Genomic DNA, 22,295 nt, shown 5'->3' on the forward strand with positions numbered 1-22,295 from the left:
GTAGGACTCGATCCCGGGACTCCAGGATCATGACCTGAGCCGAAGGCAGTCGCTTAACCAACTGAGCCACCCAGGCGCCCCTGAAGGTCATGTAACTTAAGAACCATGATTTATTGTGTAGAAGAGGAAAGAGTTTTTCTTGATCTTGTAGGGTCAGAAAATTAAACTGAAGGAAAGCATACAAACTTATTTAATATTATTTGTAACAGGGGAGCCTTCACAAGGAAATAAAGACCCAAAGAAACAGACCTGTATATTTTTTTTTTTAAGATGTTATTTATTTGAAAGAGAGAGATAGCGAGAGCAGAAACACAAGCAGGGGGAGTGGGAGAGGGAGAAGCAGGCTTCCTGCTGAGCAGGGAGCCTGATGCAGGGCTCGATCCCAGGACCCTGGGATCCTGACCTGAGCCGAAGGCAGAAGCTTAACGACTTAGCCATCCAGGCGCCCCAGACCTGTGTATTTTTATGCTAGGTTTGATAAAAAGTGGTCAGTCATGGAGGAATATGACAGGTTAAGGAGTAGGAGGTAACTGTAGTAAACTGAGGGAAACTTAGCAAGCCCTATTTTTTAGGATTCTTCTTGGGAGTCTCTTTGTCTTGGAATTAAGAATGCGCCTTTCCTCTGGGTATAGGGAGGGTACCTCTCACATGAGGGTTTTATGATCTGTTTCAGGGAAGGAGGGTTGGGGAGGAGGTCAAAGTGACTCCGCTTTGCCATTTTCTTGCTTCTGCCATTTTCTCAAACTCCTTGAGCTTAAGCTATTCAATATGCCAAGGTGCCATATTTTTGGGTAGTACATATTGAACTCCATCAATTGCATAAGAAACTAGAAGAGGTTAGAAAAGGACTTCCAGAGGCTGTCAACAAAGTCTTCTCTATGAATGTAGATTGGGCTCTGATTCAGTTCTGTAAGGAAAGAAAGGATAAATCCACTGCAGACTTCAAGAGTAGACTAACACCTTTAGATAGCATTCAGGGGTAGATTCTGAAAGAGATGCGACCAGTCTCTCTTCTCACATTCTGTAAAGGATTTTAAGGCAGAAATAGGATAAATATAGCCTCACTGCCAGACTTCTAATACTTGGAAACAGCCTTAGAAAAAAGTAGAATACAACTCAGAATAAAATGATGTCCTTCACATATCACAACTAGATGCTTCCACCACAGCCAATTAAACACTAGAGGAAGAAGTCTCTTAGTACACTTATAACAGCAGGGCACTGGAAAAACAAGTGTCCTGCATCACCTATGAAATAAAAGAAAAAATAAAGTAGGTGATTAATCAAAGTGTTCTGGAGCGGAGATCAAGTGCTCAATTTCCAATTTTATCCTTGCACTCAAAAGATAATTTTCTCTAAAAATTAAAAGAAAATCTTGCAAATGTTTTATTGCTACAGGCACTATGATATCAACCTTAAACCCTACTACTGTTATATAATCTTCCCCCCTCAGTGTCACCAAACAACTCAGTTATGGATATTTCTGAAAACTCTCACTTCCCAAATCCTAGCCCATAACAATCCAAGAAACACCTGACCAACAAACATTCTTTCTTCCTCTGTGTTATCACATATGCTACCTAATAGGTCATGATTTACTACACAAATATAATTGCCAGATGAATATTCTCATGGCCTCTTCCTTGAAATCCCAGAAGATCCCTTATTCATAATGAAGTCATAACAAGCTTGTGTCCAAAGTCAAACCCAAACTAAAGATCTCAACAAAGTCTCAGACTTCTTGTTGGTAAAAATTCCACTGATATTGGCAGAATTAGTGATGCTGAACACACCAAGCTTCAGAGTGACCCATTCAAAACTCTACCCAAATTTGCATAATAGCCACCAAAACCAGAAGCTAAAGGGAATGAAAATCAAGAGTCAAAAGTATATTAGAAAACTCCTTTAAATCTAGTACCAGTCCTTGTAACATTCCTATCCTCCCAATCAAAAAACTCAGTGGGGGGTATAGTCATCCAGGACCTCAGAGCTATAAAGAGAACAGTCACTCCTTACTCCCCAGTAGTACCAAACCTGAATACTATTTTATGTTTGGTGCCTTGGAAGGCTACATATTTTAGACTTATGTTCTGCTTTCTTCAGTGTTCGGTTATCTCAAAACAGTCAAAATCTGTTTGCCTTCTCCGAGGAAAATCTACAATATATGTGAGATGTTATACCTCAGGGGTTCCCTACTACTTTTCATAAGTCCCCAACCAAGACCTCGAAGATTTTAAATTTCCCTATGATTCTAATTTTATCTATCATGAGGATAACTTTATGTTGTCCTCTAAAGATGAGGCAGGTTCTAATACCAATTCCTATAGCCCAGAAAGGGTATAAAGTTTGTCAAAGTAAAATGCATTATCTAGGATGTGATTTATTCCAAGGAAGTATATTCCTCACTCCTCACTACCAGCCCTTAAAACTTCACATGAAATCTCCTAGTTCATCATCTCATTTCCCTCCCATAATTGTCAATGGTTTATATTTTCCCCTGTTCTCCAATATTTTTCCACCTGATCTTCCAGGCCACTAATTTGGATTTCAACAGCAGCTATGCTTTCTGTCATCTACTGAACTGTTCTATTAGGAAATCTTTTATAGCTCCAGAAAGCACTGTGCTACAACTGTTATTTCCTTAAGTGCTTTCATTATTATTTCCTTGGGCCACTCTAAACCTGGGAGTTCTGTTGTTTTCCCTATTCTTCTTCCTGGATGTTGGCTGTGATTTTTCTTTCTCAGTTGACTGGAACTCAACTCTGGTTGCCAGAGTATCCCAGGTGACAGCATAACCACGAGAAGGTGCTAGAGTCTCTACCCCTATGGTGGAGTAGATATTGTTCTCAGCTCTTCACTGTCTCCTTTAGTAGAATTATATATTCAGTGTCCTCTGCCACAGAGTTTCTAACTGCAAACAGAATCCACTTCCCAGTCCCACTGGTATTAGGCTTGGCCATATAACTTGCTTTGGCCAACAGATGTGTGCAGAAGTAACAGTGTGTTGGTTCTAAGTCAAGACCCTAAGAGCTATTATATTTTTGTTTCTGTTCAACCTGTTGTCCTTTTGCCATCTGCCATGAGAGCAACCTGCTCCAGGTAATCCTGGTCTCAAAATGAAGAAACAAGGAGCAGACCTGAACTCAATCTCACAGCCTGAGCTGTCCCAGCTAATCTATAGATCCATGAATACAGAAAATAAATGTTTATTTTGAAAGCCACTGAGATTTTGAGATTGTTACAGAGCATCCTGGCAGCATTGGGCGGGGGGGGGGAGTGACAAACGTGAGCTCCTAGTACCTTCAATAACCAGAACAAACACCTGCCCTCTCTGAAATATCCCTACATTTTTCTAGCATCATGTATAAAAAGGACTTCACCACCTTCTTTGGTTCATCTCTTGCCCCTGGGAGGCCTGAGAGACCAGGCAAATGTTGACTGACGGGGAATCCACAGATCTTCTGGAGCCATTCCTCTTTCCAGAGAATTCCCATTTCAACCCTTGCCCCAGGGGCTTTTTTAGGCTGGTATCTGATTCTAGATCAGTCCTTAAGATAGGAAATCCTACAAATATTAAGTCAGTGGGGGCAAGAGTACCTAGGCCCCTCTTGCATATGGATTGTCTAAATCCCTACTCCAGCATTACTGGGATCCAGAGAGGATGAGAGATTGGATTTGGGAGTAAAAAAAAAGTGATGATTCATTCAGAAGGTCACCATTTTCCCAGAATTAATCTTTTTAAAATTTTTTCAGAATTGATCTTTTAAAAATACTTATTCTTAGTAAAACTTATCATAAGTAAAATTTAATAAATTTTACTGCTGTATCAAAAGTCAAATGATATCTCTGTTTCTCTAAATGTATTTCTTCTTAGAATCAAAACGAAAGGGAAGAAAAGTTGGATATGTACACAGGGGCAAAAAGGACAAATCCTATCTACTACTTACTTTATAATATAGATATACAATTTTATTGGATCATACAGAATTATATCTAAGACCTACAAAATCGAGGTTTTAAACATTTAAATAAGTTTGCAAATGAATTTATTATCACTTAAGATTGATTCTCAGTCTGAAAAGACTTCCTTCACTGAGATTAAGAAATCTGTAAATAGGGTGCCTGGGTGGCTCAGATGGTTAAGCATCTGCCTTCAGCTCAGGTCATGATCCCAGGGTCCTGGGATCGAGTCCCACATCGGGCTCCCTGCTCAGCGGGGAGCCTGCCTCTCTCTCTGTCTCTTATGAATAAATAAATAAAATCTTTAAAAAAAAAAAAAAGAAATCTGTAAATAATAGTAAATTGGCCCTAGACAAGCAGCTCAACTATATATGCCTCTGGAATTTCAATATTGTCCTCGCTTACCATTTTCAAGAGGTGCATCCTCAGGCAGATCCACATCAAGCATAAGGTCATCGTCCTCAAGGTCACATGATTCAAGATTATTCAGGATATCCTGTGAACAAAAGCAGTAAAAAATGCTATAACCTACCTCAAGAAATGTATGTAATCATCAGTTTTGAAAAAATCACTCTATGATAAGTCTGAATTTACTCAATGTTTGTGTTGTAAAAATAAATTTTTAAGATAAAAATTTTTTAATAGAAAAGATTCAATTGGTTTACTTGTTAAACTATTTGTAACATTCTTCTCCTACTCTTCCTCCCACCAAGAAATTTTTAATTCATTTTTAAAAACTTACACAGTGCTCACTGTCCACAAGATATTGTTCTTAGTACTTTACAAATATTAATTCATTTAATCTTCAAAATAACTCTATGATTTAATGACTAGTATAATTACTAGAAATTAATGTACAGAGAGCCAAAATAGGATGCAAACACAAAAGGTCTACCTCCTGAGTCCGTGCTTTTATCAATCTCCTTGAATAATCAAAGATGGTAAAGAATCTCCCAAAATTTATTCATATTTGGTGAGAGGTTGTGTTTGATTATATATAGGGATTGGACCACTCATGTAAATAACAAAAGCATTTAACTACATGATTATTCCATTTCCTTTCTTGTGCCAAACCCACCTACTCTTAACTTCAGCACCACTATTACCTTGGCTTGGTTTGCCTTAATTTGTTTTTTCTATAAAAGACAAATAGTACTGGACTAGTCAAACTGGTGTAAGCAGCCACTCCTGGGCTCTATTTGCAACCTCGCCAGCTCTCACCTCTCCTGAGAAAAGTAATGTTTTGCTTTCAAACACTCTTATTCTGAAGTCAAATTAGCAAAATAAGAACTAAGTTTAAAGTCAGGAACTTAGTTTGACCTGTAGCCCACTAGCGGATCCTTCCAATCCAAGAACTGATTCAATACTGCAAGACCTTTCATTAGTATATATAAATAAAAAGATAAAAAAATCCACAAATTTTTAAACAATTTAGAGATTATGGACTTGAAAAACCATTACAGAAGGGGGATGTCTACTTTATTACACATGATATGAATAAAATTAGAATTTGTTTCCTATGTTGGGTATTCCATCCAAAACTTTCCAGTTTTGTGTTGTTGGCCTTCCTTCCAGGATGCATTGATGACTAAAGCAAATGGAATAATTGTTTCTGAAAAAGCAGAAACAAAAAAACACCTCTGGATAATTATTTAATCTTGACACAAAAAGGGATTATTTCACAGAACCTCTTTCCATCATGAAATACCTGCTGTCCCTAATATGTAAGTCTTCCTAAAAGCCAAGAAAAAAAAAAAAAGATGGACATGGAAAAAAACTGGCAAAGGCCATAATAGACAATTCACAAAATATAAAATAAACAGCCAATAAATATGATGTAGGAAAAAATGCTAACACCCATGGTGACTTAACACAATGGAAAAGAATCTAGTACTCATTAATATTGCAGATAGGATTAGATTCATAAACTTCCTGGAAGCCAATTTGTCAAAATTTAACTAAAACCTTTTTTTTTATTTTTTATTTTTAAGATTTTATTTATTTATTTGAGAGAGAGTGAGCAACAGAGAGCATGAGTTGGGTGGAGGGGCAAAAAGGAGAGGGAGAAGCAGGCTCCCTGCCCAGCAGGGAGCCCAATGCAGGACTCAGTCCCAGGACTCTGGGATCATGACCTGAGCTGAAGGCAGACGCTTAACTGACTGAGCCACCCAGGCGCCCCTAACTAAAACCTTTTTAAAAAGACAAGTTCTTCCTTTGTCTTTTTAGCCCTCAGAAATAAACAAAATGTATGTGTAAATATGGTTATTGCAGCATTATTTAGAATGGCAAAAAAGTAGAAATGCCCAAGAACAGAAAAATGGCTAAACACAAAGTATGACACAGTCGTACAACAGAATATTGTTTTATTAAAAAATAATAATGAAAATATATTTATAGACATGGAAAGATGTCAACTGGGGAAAAAACACACTAGGTTGTTTCTAATCTTTTGCTCTTATAGATGTTTTGATGAACCCCTATAAGTCAAAAGTAAATTAAATGAGCCTAACTGTGTATTAAGTTTATGGCATTATACTCAGAAACTATTTCAAGTGAGGAAAAATTTTCAAACTATTTTCAGTAATTATATTATGGATGGTAGTACTGGTGTCATTATTCTAGTTGTGTATACATGGGTATAAATGAAAACAGTTAAATTGGTGTTTGTTGAAAAGTGGATTCTCATATTAGGAAAAAGAAAAAAAGGATGTAAAAAAACAATGAAATTAAATTAAAACCCTATGTTCCTGAATATAAGTGCAAAGTATTGGTATGAACACAAAGTGTTTTTAATCTTAAATGAGAAAATACATTTTTTCCACTGAAAAGGCCTAGATATTAACTTAAAAAACTAGGTCTGTAAAATAGTATGTACAGAATTATACATTTTATGGAAAAAAAAAAAAAAACAACACTATAATATTCAAAGAAAAAAGTTGAAAGGAAGCCAAAACATGGGTTATGGAGTTTTTCTTTTTCTTTGTTTTCTTTTGTTTTTGTGAGAGTACTTGGATTTTCTCATTTTCTGCATTAAGCATTTGACATGTAGTTTTACTAAAAAAAATCGTATCTCCTATAAAAACATTTGGCTGTCTGTGTATATATAAGTATGTGTGAAACAAAATAATGTTGGGTGCCCCAAGCCAGCTCTGATAAATAAGGATGCAGCAAAGAATCAAAGGCAATAGAGAACCTCATTTTCTAAGTCCAGAGGAGGCCTTGCCTTGCTGAGACACACCAGTCAGCAAAAGCAGCCCTGTCACCACTGCCAAAAAGATGTTCAACTTTTAATAACTAACTAAACCCTACATTTGTTTTGTGTGGTTTTCTGTAGGTTTCATTTTATAATGAAAAATTAATCTTAAAGAATGAGAATGAGCCTGTTTCAATGAACGTAAAAGTAATAGAATAATTATGATATCACACTGAGAAGGTACTAAGAAAGCTTATCAGTAGTTACAGGGAGGAAAGGAGAGAGGGAAAACCATCCATATTTATGCCTCAACTTAACACTCACAATAAATCACTGCATATGATGTTTCATAAATTTAGTCACATGGTAAGATGGTCTGTAACATGGGGGTAGGGGAAAGAAGACTGCATATGTACAATATGACTTCATCTTTAATGCTGAAAAAGTCAAAGGATTATTATAATTTTCCATTATGTGAGATAATATGTACTTATGTTCTTTATACTCTTTTTTTTCTGTAGTAAGCTTTTATAATATGCAAAACTTCATGTTGGAAAAAGTGTACCTTTCTTGGCATCAGCAGAGAAGTTCAAACCACACAAACCTAGCCTGAGTGTGGGAACCCATCAACCTGGCACATCCCTTAACAACAATAAAAAACAGAGCTATGTGCCCCTCCTAACTTAATTCAAACTATTCTGGACCACTTTGGGTACCTGCCCTGCTCTCCCCATAAAGCATCATTATGTGAGTAATAAATCGTTTCATACCTTCTTAGTATACAGTCTTGACATCTAAACAAATTTGGGGGGAGGGAAGTAGACCCTGTCCCTCCATGTGGCAACTAAAAGACACATTCTCAAAAACTCAACACATTAAAAAAACCAATATATGGAAGGCACGTCTTTGTCAAGAGTTTAGCTAAACTACTCTATGATATTGCTGCCTTGGCATCCATTTAGTGTGGCCAAAGGACGTGCAGGGGCCTTGAACAGAAACTAGCCCCTCCCATGAGTTCATGCCCTACGTAACAGCCCCAGCATCACAAGAAAATGTAAATTCCTGATATGATTTCTCCAACAGCCCTTGTGAGCAATAATCACCCTGTCTCCCAGGGCCTTCCCCTTGTGTACCCCTTAAATAAACCCATGTGGGGCTTATAAAAACCTGCTCTTTTTGGTTTGAATTGACCAATCTAGGCTTAGCTCAGGAATCCCAAAGCACTCTAGTCATCAACCCTAATAAAGTCACATATCCCAGATCCTGTGACTCTCCTTATCTGCACTTTCATGGCCCCTCCAGGCATGCCAAATACTTCCTTCAGAACCTGTTAGTAATAAAAACTTCTCTATTTCAATTTCCTTTGTGGTCTTTTATTGAACTGGGGTTCACCATCCAACACTCCAGGGCTCTACTTCACAAATGTTAATTTAACAAAGTTGAACAGCCCTCCAAGTCTACTTATCTTCCCTCAAACAGTTCCTTTACAGTATGGTAGTGGCTCAACGACCATGAAAGCCCAGTGGATGGATATCTAAGTCTTAGCTTGTCAGAAAAAAACCTAAAACAAGGTCAAGTCAGAGAAAATCTAAAGAACAAGCAAATATGGCCTCTAGAACATGGAAGAGGAGAATACCTTCTGCATAAACAGTAGGCTAAAGGCAAGGAATCAAAAAGCATAATCTATTCTAAGTGTTAGCAAATTTGTTTTTAAAAGACAAAAAGTAAATACTTAGATTTTACAGGCCCACAGACAAAATCAGTATATTATATAGGTACTTATATAACCATTTAAAGTATAACCACCTAAAATATAAAAAACATTTTTCAAGCTGTAAAAAACAAGGTGGTTGGCCAGATGTGGCTTATATGACACAGTTTGCTGATCTGCTCCATGCAAATAACTGCAAGTAGTTCGTTAATAATTGTTATGGACCAAGTATCTGTATTTTCCCAAAGTTCTCATACTGAAGCCCTAGCCCACAATAAGAGTGTATGTGGAGGTAGGGTCTTCAGGAGGTAATTAGTTTTAGACAGGGTCATGATGGTGGGAACCCCATGATGGGATTAGTGTCCTTATAAGAAGAGAAAGAAACCAGAGCACACACTCTCTCTCCCCCAACCATGTGAGTATATAGTAAGAAGGTGGCTGTCTGCAAGCCAGGAAGAGGGTCTTCACCAGGAAATGAATTTGCCAACACCTTGATCTTGGACTTCCAGCCTCCAGAACTGTGAAATAAATGTCTGTTGTTTAAACCACTCTCAGTCTACAGTATTTTGTATAGTAGCCCTAGATGACTAAGACAACACTCAAACAGAGAAGTAGATCTACATCATGAACAACTATTTAGGCCACATTAAGGAGTTTGGACTTTACGTCAATGAAAGGGGTATGACTGATGAGTTTTCACAAATGGTAAATTGAGATTTACATTAAAGAAATACTATTCTGGCTGCTGCGTACAAAATGAATTTAAGTAGGAAAGAAAAAGCAGTATTGTGGCTATTGCAGAATGCATGTGACATATGATGGTGGTCTGACATTAATCAGTGTCAGTGAGAATTAAGAATAAGCAGTTATGAAACATACTGAGGAGTTAGGATCTATAGAACCAAAGCTCACTGAGAGGTAAGGAAGGAGCCACGAATAGCTCCTTGGTTCCTGGCTTAAGAAACAAATGGATAATTCCTATTTAGAATTAAAGTATAAAAAAAGGAAAACCAAATCTAGTAGGAGATAAAAGAATTAATATATAATTTTAGAACCTGGTAATTTTGACATGCTTGCTGCATCTTTGAGAAGACATGTTCAGCAGATGACAATATATGAGTGTGGAGTTGGGCAAAGAGATTTGAGGTGTGGGAGTTAGTACCACACTGATGACATATAAAGCTGAGTAAGGAGTTTCACAAGAGAGACAGTACAGAGTTGAAGACTGGATTCTAACATCTGTCTTAGACAATTTCCCCCTATTCATCTTTATAGGAGGTCTATGTTTCTCTGAGTTATATCAGAGATATTGTTGAGACTTTTCAGTAAGGAACCAGGCAAAGAGAGAAAGAAAAAAAAATTGATCTACTGTAATTTTTCTTCACCAGCTTAGAAATCTCTCGTCTGCACAGGTTAGGAGCTGTATCATTATAGAAAGAAAGAAAACCATGTAGCATGGAGATTGGTTAACGTGGGAAAGAGTTTCTGTTCCCATGTTTGTTATACCAGGCTCCTCTCACTGGCAAGCTTGCACTTATTGAGAGCCAATATCCACTTATACCTGTTTTAGTTGGGAGACCATCTAATAAGACCATTAGCTGGGAGTATGACAAAGAAAACCTAAATCTGTATATTCTGGCTCCCAGAGGCTTCCCACAAGCCTCACTGGAATTAAAACTCTGAATACATATTAGCAGAATCATCACAGAATTTCCTTGACCTCTGAGAAGAGAATACTTTCCCATTCAAATAGAGCAAGCTGGGGCGCCTGGGCTCAGTTGTTAAGCATGTGCCTTCGGCTCAGGTCAAGATCCTAGGGTCCTGGATCAAGCCAGGCATCGGGCTCTCTGCTCAGCGGGAAGCCTGCTTCTCCCTCTCCCACTCCCCCTGCTTGTGTTCCCTCTCTCTCGTTGTGTCTGTCAAATAAATAAATAAAATCTTTAAAAAAAAAAAAAATAGAGCAAGCTATGAGATGGTGGGGGCCAGTTCTTCCTCCCATGAATCCCTCCTTCACTAATAAATTGGAGAAAGCCTCCAAGTTTTGTTTGTTTTTTTTATATTTTATTTATTTGACAGAGAGAGACACAGCAAGAGAAGGAGCACAAGCAAGGGGAGTGGGTGAGGGAGAAGCAGGCTCCCCGCTGAGCAGAGAGCCCGATGCGGGGCTAGATTCCAGGAGCTTGGGATCATGACCTGAGCTGAAGGCAGAGGCTTAACAACTGAGCCACCCAGGTGCCCCAAAAGCCTCCAAGTTTTTGACAAATGAATAGCACTATAACTATCTGCTGTAATTATCATGCAGTAAAATTAATTTTTTCTCATGGTACACAGTTTATGAATTTTAAAATACATATTAATTCGTGTAAACACCAATGCAGTTAGGACACAGAATAGTCTCTTCACCTGAAAAATCTCCCTTGTACTATCCAGTTATAGTTACACCCGCTGCCCACCCATATCCCCAACAAACAATGATCTGTTCTCCGTCACTACAGTTTTATCTTTCAAGAATGTCATATAAATGGAATCATACAGTTTGTAACCCTTTCAGACTGGCTTCTTACACTCAACAGAATGCCTTTAAGATTCACCTAAGTCGGGGCACCTGGGTGGCTCAGTTGGTTGCAGCATCTGCCTTCAGCTCAGGTCAAGATCCCAGAGTCCTGGGATCAAGTTCCGCCCGCATCAGGCTCCTTGCTCAGTGGGTAGCCTGCTTCTCCCTCTGCCTCCCACTCCCCCTGGTTGTGCTTTCCCTCTCTCTCTGACAAATAAATAAATAAAATCTTAAAAAAAAAAAAAGATTCACCTAAGTCACTGAATAGATCAATAATTCATTACTTTTTATTGCTGAGTGGCATTCCATTGCATGGATGTACCAGTTTGTGTATCCATGTATTCACTGAAGGACATTTTGGTTTTTTCCAGTTTTTAGCTGTTATAAATAAAACTATTATGAACATTCATGTACAGGTTTTTATGTGATTATAAACTTTCATTTCCAGAAGTGGTGGGATTGCTGGGTGACATAGTAAGCATATGTTTAACTTCTTAAGAGACTTCTGAACCATTTCTCAGAGTTGCTCTAAGGGTCTGCATTCCAGTTATCAGTGAGACTGGCCTTTCCCATATGCCCCTCTACAGCTTGGCTGCAAATCTGAGGACAGGAGACCTTGTTCCCAGTTTAGGACCTTGGTTCCTGTTTCCAAAGAGCTCAGTGGAGACCTTATTCCAAAAAATTGTGTTTCTCTGTTCCAACCTGTCTGGGGTTACCTGAATGACTGACACAAAGTGCATGTCTTTGTTTTGCCTAACTTGGAATTCACACACGGTAGAAAAGTAATGGGCATTGCTCAAAACCACTGTGAGGCAAACAATCCACAATCACCCTGGAGCAAAATATTATAGTTGACACATATAATTGAATACTGAAAGACTGAGAAAAAGGCTAGGGAGAGTGTTCCCTTGGGAAATTAGATAATTCAGAGGTGCCATGTATAGTGGGGAATTTATCACTTATTTTTTTTGAGAGAGAGGGAGCGTGCGTGCGCACTTGGCGGGGGAGGGGCAGAAGGATTCTCATCTTAAGCAGGCTCCACACCCAGCAACGGGGCTTGATCTCACAACCCCGATATCATGACCTGAGCTCAAATCAAGAGTCAGATACTCAACCGACTGGGCAACCCAGACACCCCTACAGTGAGGAATTTAGAAAGCCACAAAAAAGCCCAGGGCAGGATGCATTCTCAGTAAAGACCTAAGGGGACCCGAAGCCTTCAACTCTAGCTAATCTCTAGGCTCAGAAAAAGTAGTAAGTGAAGGTTAAGGCAGGGTTGTAAATCATCAGGCTAAGCACTGAAGGAGTACACGAACAAAGAGCCAAAGTGCAAAGATGAAAGATAACAAGGTTTTTTTAATTTTGACTTTGAGAATTTTTTATTCTCCTGCTTTGAATTCTTTGTTCTTTCTCTGTCACCCTCCCTTCATCTTTCCCTCCTTCCCTTCTCTCTTACTCTCACTCTCTTTCTCTCCTCCTTTTGTCTCTTTTGTTTGTTTTTGGCATTCAAGGAAATCCCTGCATAAAACACTAAAGAAACACATGCTAAAGTAACACAAACTTCTTAGACCAAACATGACAAGCAAGAAGACTTTACAAAAATAGTTTTAAAAAACTACCTAAAAAGCAAACACCTACAGCCTACAGCAAGTAACAAAACAAACCCTAAGGAGAGTAAAGAATATGATTTCCAGTTTTACCACATTAAAATATTCAAAATGTCCAGTTTTCAACAAAAACTTCAGGTCAGGCAAAGAAAGTATCATCCATTCACATAAAAAAAATAAATAACAGAAATGATCCCTGAAGAACTCAAGCACTGAATTTTGTCTATTGACAAAGACTTTAAAACAACTGCCTTTGATATGTTCAAAGAACTCAAGAAAACCATAGGCAACGAATATCTAACCAAGTACAGAACATGGGTAAAGAAGGAATATAAAAAACAAACAAACAGAAATTCTGAAGTTAAAGTATAACAAATGAAAAATTCGCTGAAACTCCTGGGTATATATCCACAATAACTGAAGGCAGGATCTCAAAGAGATATGTACACACCCACATTCACTGCAGTATTATTCACAATAGTCAAGAGGTGGAAACAATCCAAATGTCCATCAAAAGATGAATGGGTAAATGTGGTATATACACTTAATGGAATATTATTCTCCTTTAAAAAAGAAGGAAAGCTGGGCGCCTGGATGGCTCAGTCGGTTAGGCGACTGCCTTCGGCTCAGGTCATGATCTTGGAGTCCCGGGATCGAGTCCCGCGTCGGGCTCCCTGCTCCGCGGGGAGCCTGCTTCTCCCTCTGACCCTCCCCCCTCTCTTGTGCTCTCTCATTCTCTCTCTCTCAAATAAATAAATAAAATCTTTAAAAAAAAAAAGAAGGAAAGCTTATTAAATGCAGTAACATGGATGAACCTTGAGGACACTATGCTAAGTGAAATAGGCCAGTCACAAAATGACAATACTGCATGATTCCACATATATGAAATATCTAGAATAGTCAAACTCATAGACACAGAAAGTAAAATGGTGGTTACCAGGGACTGGTGGGGAGAGGGAAAAGAAGAGCTGCTTGTTCAATGGATACAGAGTTTCAATTATGCAAGATAAAAAAAGTTCCAAAGATGTGTTGTACAGCAACATGAATATCGTTAATTCTTTTGAACTATATTTTAAAATAGCTGCAACTGTAAATTTTATGTAGTTTTTTTACCGATATTAAAAATTAAGAAAGAACAATTAACTGTTAACTCTTAAGAATTAAGAGATTATATGGGCGCCTGGGTGGCTCATATGGTTAAGTGTCTGCCTTCGGCTCAGGTCATGATCCCAGGGTCCTGGGATCGAGTTCCGCATTGGGCTCCCTGCTCCTTGAGAGCCTGCTTCTCCCTCTGCCTCTCTCTCTCTGTCTCTGTCTCTCATGAATAAATAAAGAAAAAATCTTAAAAAAAAAAAAAAAAGAAAAAAGAATTAAGAGATTATATAGTTGTAAACCTATATTTTTGCATACCTACTTGATGCCAGGTATTGTGATAAACATTTCAAATAAATTACCTTGATTTGGTCCTCATGAAAAAAAAAATCATGAGAATTTCAATAGCAGATCTGAACAGGGAGAAGAAAGAATCAACAAATATGAAGATTTGTCCATTGTAATCATTCAGGCTATGTAGGAGAAAGAAAAACAATAAAAATAAAAAGCTTGATCAGAACCACGATGAGCTACCACTTCACACCAGTCAGAATGGCTAAAATTAACAAGTCAGGAAACAACAGATGTTGGCAAGGATGCAGAGAAAGGGGAACTTTCTTACACTGCATACACAGTGGGAATGCAAACTGGTGCAGCCACTCTGGAAAACAGTATGGAGGTTCCTCAAAAAGTTAAAAATGGAACTACCCTATGACCCAGCAATTGCACTACTAGGTATTTATCCAAAGGATACAAACATAGTGAATCAAAGGGGCACATACACCCCAATGTTTATAGCAACGATGTCCACAATAGCCAAAATATGGAAAGAGCCCAGATGTTCATCAACAGATGAATGGATAAAGAAGATGTGGGGTGTGTGTGTGTGTGTGCGTGTGCGTGTGTGTGTATGTATAAAATGAAATATTACTCAGCCATCAAAAAGAATGAAATCTTGCCATTTGCAACAATGGGAATGGAACTAGACGTTATTATGCTAAGCAAAATAAGTCAGAGAAAGACAAATGCTGTATGATTTCACTTATATGCAGAACTTAAGAAACAAAATAGATGAACATAGGGAAAGGGAAGGAAAAATAAAATAAGATGAAAACAGAGAGGGAGGCAAACCATAAGAGACTCTTAACTATAGGAAACAAACTGAGGGCTGCTGGAGGGGAGGTAGGTAAGGAGGATGCAGTAACTAGATGATGGGCATTAAGGAGGGCAGTTGATGTAATGAGCACTGGGTGTTATATGCAACTGATGAATCACTAAATTCCACCCCTGAAACTAGTAACACCCTATATGTTAACTAAATTGAATTTAAATTAAAAATTTTTTAAAAAGCCTGATAGATTTCTGTCAAGGCATCCAACATATGCATGATAAGAACTTCAGAAGAATGAAAAACAGGCAGAAAGAAAATTTGAAAAAATAATGGCCAAAAACTTCTCAAATTTGAAAAAAGGGATTTACACATTGAAGAAACAAACTGAATTACAAAAAGGATAAATGCAGACAGCACACCAAGACACATTATATTCAAATTGTCAAAAGCTAAAGATAAAGCACCAAGAGAAAAGCAATGCACTGTATGCAAGGGATCCATAGTAAGATTAAGAGCCAAGTTCTCATCACAAAGCATGGAGGCCAGAAGCCTATGGGGCGGCATGTTTAAAGTGCTTAAAGAACACTCAACCAAGAAATCTCTATCCAGGAAAACTATCCTTCAAAAATAAAGGAGAAATTAAGAGATTACAAAATAAAAACAAAATCCAAAAAACTGAGTTTGTAACTAGTAGGCTTGCCTTACAAAAAATGCTAAGGGGAGTCATTCAGGCACAGATACATAAAACAAGAATATGTTAATTGTACACAATGTATTAAGATATAATTTGTGACAATAACATGAAGAAAAGGGGAACAAAATTATATAGGAATAGAGTTTTTGTATACTACTGAAGCTAAGTTTGTATCAATTCAAACTAGGTTGTCATAAATTTAGGATCACACTGTATCTAAAGACACATAAAGGTTAAAGGTAAATATGCAAACAGGAACCAGAAGACAGCTGGGTGGCCACACTAACATCAGACAAAATACTTTAAGGATATTATATATTGATAATAGGTGAATTAATCAAGAAGATGTAACAATTACAGACATGTATATACCAATCAACAGAGCAAAATATATGAAGCAAAGACTGACAAATTTGAAGGGAGAAATAGAGAGTTCTACAATAATACCTGGAAATGTCAATACTACACTTGCAATAATGAATAGAATATCTGGATAGAAGACTGTTATGGAAATAGAGAACTTGAACAATACTATAAACCAACTTGACCTGAAAGATAAATATACATACAGGTACAGATACAGATATGTAATATTTAAATATATATAACACATAATACAGATTTATATTTATATAATTATAAATACATAATATTTATATTACATGTTACAAGTTATATATAAAATAAAAATTCAATTATATAAACACATATATGTATACACACAAAATAAAAAAATTTACCCAACAAAAGCAGAATACACATTCTTCTTATGTGCATGGGGCATATTCTCCAAGATATAACATGTTATTCACAAAATAATCCTCAACAACTTTTTAAAAACTGAAATCACAAGAAAATCTTCTTGGTCCAAATGTAATGAAATTACAAATCATAACAGAAAAAACCTGGAAAACTCACAAAAAATGGAAATTGAACAATGCATTTTTTAAAGAACTTTGCAACAGGTTTTTATTAAAAATACGGAATGCTTCACAAATTTGTGTATCATCCTTGCCTAGGGGCCATGCTAATCTTCCCCAAATTGTTGTATATGTGCTGCTGAAGTGAGCACTGAACAACATATTCTTAATCAATTGATCAAAGAAAAATCACAGAAGAAATCAGAAAATACTTAGAGAAAAATTAGTGCAAAAATACAACATACCAAAACTTATGGAATGGAGCAAAAACAGTGCTCAGAGTGAATTTTTTTGCAGCAAATGCCTACCTTAAAAAGAGAAGAAAAATCTAAAATTCAATAATTTAACTACAGCTTATGGAGCTATAAAAATAATAGAAAACTAAACCCCAAAGTTAGCAGAGGTAAAAACATAAAGATCAGTGCAGAAAAAAATAAAATAGAAAACAGAGAAAACTCAATGAAACCAAAAGTTGGTTATTTGAAAAGCACAAATATGACAAACCATTAGCTATACTGACAAAGAAAAAAAGACAAAACTATAAAAAATAACTAAAATCAGAAGCAAAAATGGGGACATTACTACCAACCTTACTAAAATAAAAAGGATTTTAAGAGAGTATTATGAACACTATGAACAACAGTACAAAAATTAGACAATTAAAATAACTGGACAAATTTGTAGATGCATAGAAATTACCAAAATGACTCCAGAAAAAAATAGAAAATCTGAACAAACTTAAAACAAGAGACACCATCAGTAATCACAAACCTCCCAATTAAAAAAAAAACAACTACCAAATCAGATGGCTTAACTAGTGAATTCTACCAAAAATTTAAAGAATTAACACCATTCCTTTTCAAACTCTTCAAAAAAGTATAACACTTCCTAACTCATGATATCTAAAAAGATATCATGGCAAGTAAAGGAAGCCAGACAGAAAAGGTCACATATTGTATGTATGATTTATATGAAATATCCAAAATCGGTAAATCCATACATGCAGAAAGCAGAGTGGAAGTTTCCAGAGGCTGCGGAGAGGCAGGTGGGAAGTAACTACTTAATACCTGGATACAAGGTTTACTTTGGTGTGATGAAAACATTTTGGAACTAGATAGAGTGGTGGTTGTACAATATTGCAAGTGTACTGTCACTGAGATGTTTGTTTTAATATGGTCAATTTTATGTTATGTGAATTTCACCTAAAGGGAGAAAAAGCTTTTGGAAATTAAAAATTATTGCTCAAACATCTTACAAAATTACTTGTGCATTTAACCTTTGATTCAACATCACAATTCGAAGTATCTATCCCCAAAATACAGAAAGATAAGGTTATTTATCAAGGATTTACTTGTAATAGCAAAAGCATATTACATATTCATAGAAGTTGAGGGGAAGTAAATATATACATATTGGCTTACTTTTTCTAAAATCACTGGAGTAACAAAAAAAAGTTAAAAATTTTAAACAAAAATAGATATATTCATATTCCTTCCACTACTTAGCCTCCATAATATTATATTCTTATGTAATACAGATATTATTTGGATATTTGGGTTGTTTCCAATCTTCTTACTAATACAAACAATGCTTGAATGAATCCCTAAAAATCTAAGTAAAATGATATACACAAACCCAACTATATATCAAGTTCATGGAATAACAATTCGGGGAGAAACTATTTCAAGTAGGAAAAAAAGAAAAAAAAAAATCCTCTAACTGTTTTCAGTAATTATATTGTCAGTGGTAAAATTATTATTCTGAAACCTTCATAGAACAAGATAATCCCATCAACTGTTGCATCCCCAACGGTAACCTCTATCATTAAGACTTCACCAAGCAGTTCTGGTTTTACAATACTAGGTAAGGCATATTATTTTGCATAAAACATTCAGGTAAAGAAAACCAATCATTTCACATAAAACCTGTTCAAACATTCCAGTTTTCATCTGAACTTTTACCTTAATCCCATCAATCCATACATTACTATATTCTCTCAGTCTAAAAGTAGCCACAGTTAGGACATCATCACATCATCAACAGGATGGTTTTTGTTTGTTTGTTTATTTATTTATTTATTTATTTATTTGACAGAGAGAGAGAGACACAGCGAGAGAGGGAACACAAGCAGGGGTGTTGGAGAGGGAGAAGCAGGCTTCCCACTGAGCAGGGAGCCCGATGCAGGGCTCAATAATGACCTGAGCTGAAGGCAGACGCTTAATGACTGAGCCACCCAGGCACCCCATCAACAGGTTTTGATACCAAAGCACATGGGGTTCCTATGTTAAAGAGTCCCAGAAAGGTCTCGCTTACACCCAGTCACCATTTTACCCATTTGTATACATAAGGCCTTAGGTCCCCAGAGGGGAAGAGTTAAGAGCCAAGGGACCCAGACCCTTCTTCAATCTTCATTTTGACTAACCTACCAGACCATTGTCCCAGGTAATTCCAGGTCAGGTTTCTCATTTGCATCTTTGCCTTTCACCTTTTAAATTCTCCCGAACTAAGATAAATAGGGGGTACTTATTTAGGGCCCTTTAAGGTTATGGGACCAGCACTGGCTTCCATTGGTGCACTTAATCTTCAGTAGTGCTGCATTAACACCTCTGCTTCAACCTCATCAATGTTTGATATATTCATCCCATTTCTAATAAACATCCAGCCCTGAAAGAACAAGTCCCTAGGCTCTCTCCCCTTCTGTCTTTCCCTCCTTTCTTGTTAATGATTTTTTTCTTTTTTTGATCTTTAGTACCTATAAGGGAAATAGAGACAGCAAGTATGTCAAAGTTTCTTGAACAGTTGCTTGGTTTTACAGCATGGTTACATAGGATGCCCATGTAAAAGGGGCCCCCTTAATCATAGCAGTTACCATGATCTGGGTAAGGAACATATTCAGTAGATGACTATCCCAATCACCATAAAGCCAGTCCAGCATGGCTTGCTATAAGGTGTACAGCCACTTCATCTTGGGTTTTCCACTAGGCATTTACAGAGGAAAGACAGTCTCTCTTTTCAGGTAAACAAACTTCCCAGCAGTTTTTATCCAGGCTACCTGCTCCCTTGGGAATAACCCACTGTGTATAGCCATTTGTGACTGTTATATAGTAAGCTGTGGGTCTTATACCAACCATTCTCTTCCTCTTTATAACATTCAAAACCAAAGATACTAACCCTAAATTAGTCACTCTCACGATCCATTTCAGTAAAAATTCTTCAAGAAGCTGATGATGAACAGATCCACAAAATGAGACAACTCCTCGGCACTATAACCACTGGTTTCAGAAGTTTCTTGGTTTTGCCCTCCCTCCAACTGGACTACTTTTCTCGTAACCAGAGGTCATAGCAATACTGTCTGTTGTCCTAGAATAATTTTTCCCATTGCAGGTGGCTTCAAGACTACTGGTTGTAGTTCAAACTGACTGAAATCTAAGCTTGCCTCTGCATCAGAATCAGCTCCAGAACTCTACATTACTTTCATTTTAGCTATTACACATAACAATAATCAAGAAATTCTGTATTTAGCTTGTTTCTTATGTACGTATCCAGTGAGCCATCTCATCGGGAGTTGAATATCATCATTTCTAAATTCCATCCCGTAACTTTTGCCTTTAGTAATGGATCACAGCACAGCTACAGTTTCATATCATGAATGAATATATAGCCATCTAAAAATAAAAAATTCTGCACTCCTTTGCCCCTTCATCCTTTCTCTTCTCAAATTGTTTCAGTGAGTCAGGGTTGATATAGCAAATTTCACTTTTTATGATACAAACTCCAATGACTTATCATGCTAACGATCCAGAGTTAAAACAAACTTCATAAGTTAAAAGCACAGTCTTCCAAAGACTGACCTCAATTCAGACACCACTAGCTAAAACTCAGGGGTTCCCAGGACCTAACCTTCTGATCAAGTGGCTACATATCCAGAGGTTCCCAGTACTCCCTCAGGTTCAATAATTCACTAGAAGAACTCACAGAACTCAGGAAGGCAATACACTTTACAATTACAGTTATATTACAACAAAAAGTGTATCAATCATGCCCAGCCAAAAGAAGACACACATAGGACAAGGTCTGAGATGATCCCAAACACAAAACTTCCGTATTCTCTCTCTTTGGAGCCAAAAGAGGTCACTTCATTGGTACAGTGATGAGTAACAATATGCATAGAGTATTGTTAACTAGGGATGCTCATCTGTGATTCAGTGTCCAGAGTTATTGGAGTTTCATTACATAGGCATGATTGATCAAATTACTGGCCATATACTGAACTCAATCTCCAGCTCACTTCCTCTGCTCCCCAGAGGTGAGACTAATTTTATATGGCTCAATGCCCCAACCCTATAAACACAGGTGTGATTTTTCTTGCATAGTTTACCCCCATCCTGAGTTACCTCATTAGCATTAACTATTAAGGCCAACATGAACAAAAACACTCCTGTCACTTGAGAAATTCCAAAGGTGTAGAGATTCCCATGCACAAACTAGATACAAAAGCCAGCTGAATTCTTTGTTATACAACACAAGACTTACTATAAGACAAAACAACACAATAAGACAACATGTTATTGGCTAAAAATAAACATAGGGTGCCTGGGTGGCTCCGTCGTTAAGTGTCTGCCTTTGGCTCAGATCATGATCCCAGAGTCCTGGGATAGAGCCCCGTGTCAGGCTTCCTGCTCAGCAGGGAGCCTGCCTCTTCCTCTCCCTCTCCCTCTCCCTCTACTACTCCCCCTGCTTGTGCTGTCTCTGTCAAATAAATAAATAAAAACTTAAAAAAAAAAAAAGAAGAAACACATAGATCAAGAGAACAGAACAAAGTTCAGAAGAAGTAGACCCACACAAATATACTCAACTGATTCTGACAAAGAGGAAGAAGAGACGGTTCAACGTAGAAAGGACAGTCTTTTCAACAAATAGTGCTGCAACTCTTAGAAAAAATTATATGCAAAAAAACTGACCCAAATACAAGTATTAAACAGAAATTAACTCAAAATGGATGACAGATCAAAATGTAAAGTACAAGACTATAAAACTTCTTCAACAAAGTAGAAAACCTACATGACCTTGGGTTTAATAATGATTTGTTAATTACAATACCAATAGCATTATCTTTGAAAGAAAACATTGATAATTTGGAATTTATTAAAACTTCTGCTCTGTGAAAGACATTTTTAAGAGAATGAAAAGACAAGGCACAGACTAGGAGAATATACTGTAAAACACATATCTGATAAAAGATTTATACCCAAAAAATACAGAGAACTCTTAAAACTCAACAACAAGAAAACAAATCAATTAAAAAATGGGCAATAATCAAAAGGAATGAGATCTTGCCATTTGCAACGACGTGGATGGAACTGGAGGGTATTATGCTGAGCGAAATAAGTCAAACAGAGAAAGACATGTATCATATGACCTCACTGATATGAGGAATTCTTAATCTCAGGAAA

General features: G+C 37.1%; 1 protein-coding gene and 1 pseudogene across 11 annotated transcripts in view; both read right to left on the bottom strand.

Moving 5' to 3' along the window:
* CCSER2 (coiled-coil serine rich protein 2) overlaps positions 1-22,295 on the bottom strand; it is a 183,621-nt gene that overhangs the window by 103,094 nt on the left and 58,232 nt on the right. For all 11 annotated transcript variants that reach the window (XM_081823970.1, XM_081823981.1, XM_081823972.1 and 8 more), the window contains one exon: positions 4,366-4,456. In XM_081823970.1, the coding sequence (XP_081680096.1) occupies positions 4,366-4,456 (91 nt within the window). The remainder of the gene's footprint in view (positions 1-4,365; positions 4,457-22,295) is intronic.
* Positions 16,897-16,994, bottom strand: LOC115944184 (U6 spliceosomal RNA; annotated as a pseudogene).

Source organism: Leptonychotes weddellii, chromosome 6 (genome assembly GCF_054177405.1).
Source record: "Leptonychotes weddellii isolate Sample4059 chromosome 6, ASM5417740v2, whole genome shotgun sequence".
Taxonomy (NCBI): Eukaryota; Metazoa; Chordata; class Mammalia; order Carnivora; family Phocidae; genus Leptonychotes; species Leptonychotes weddellii.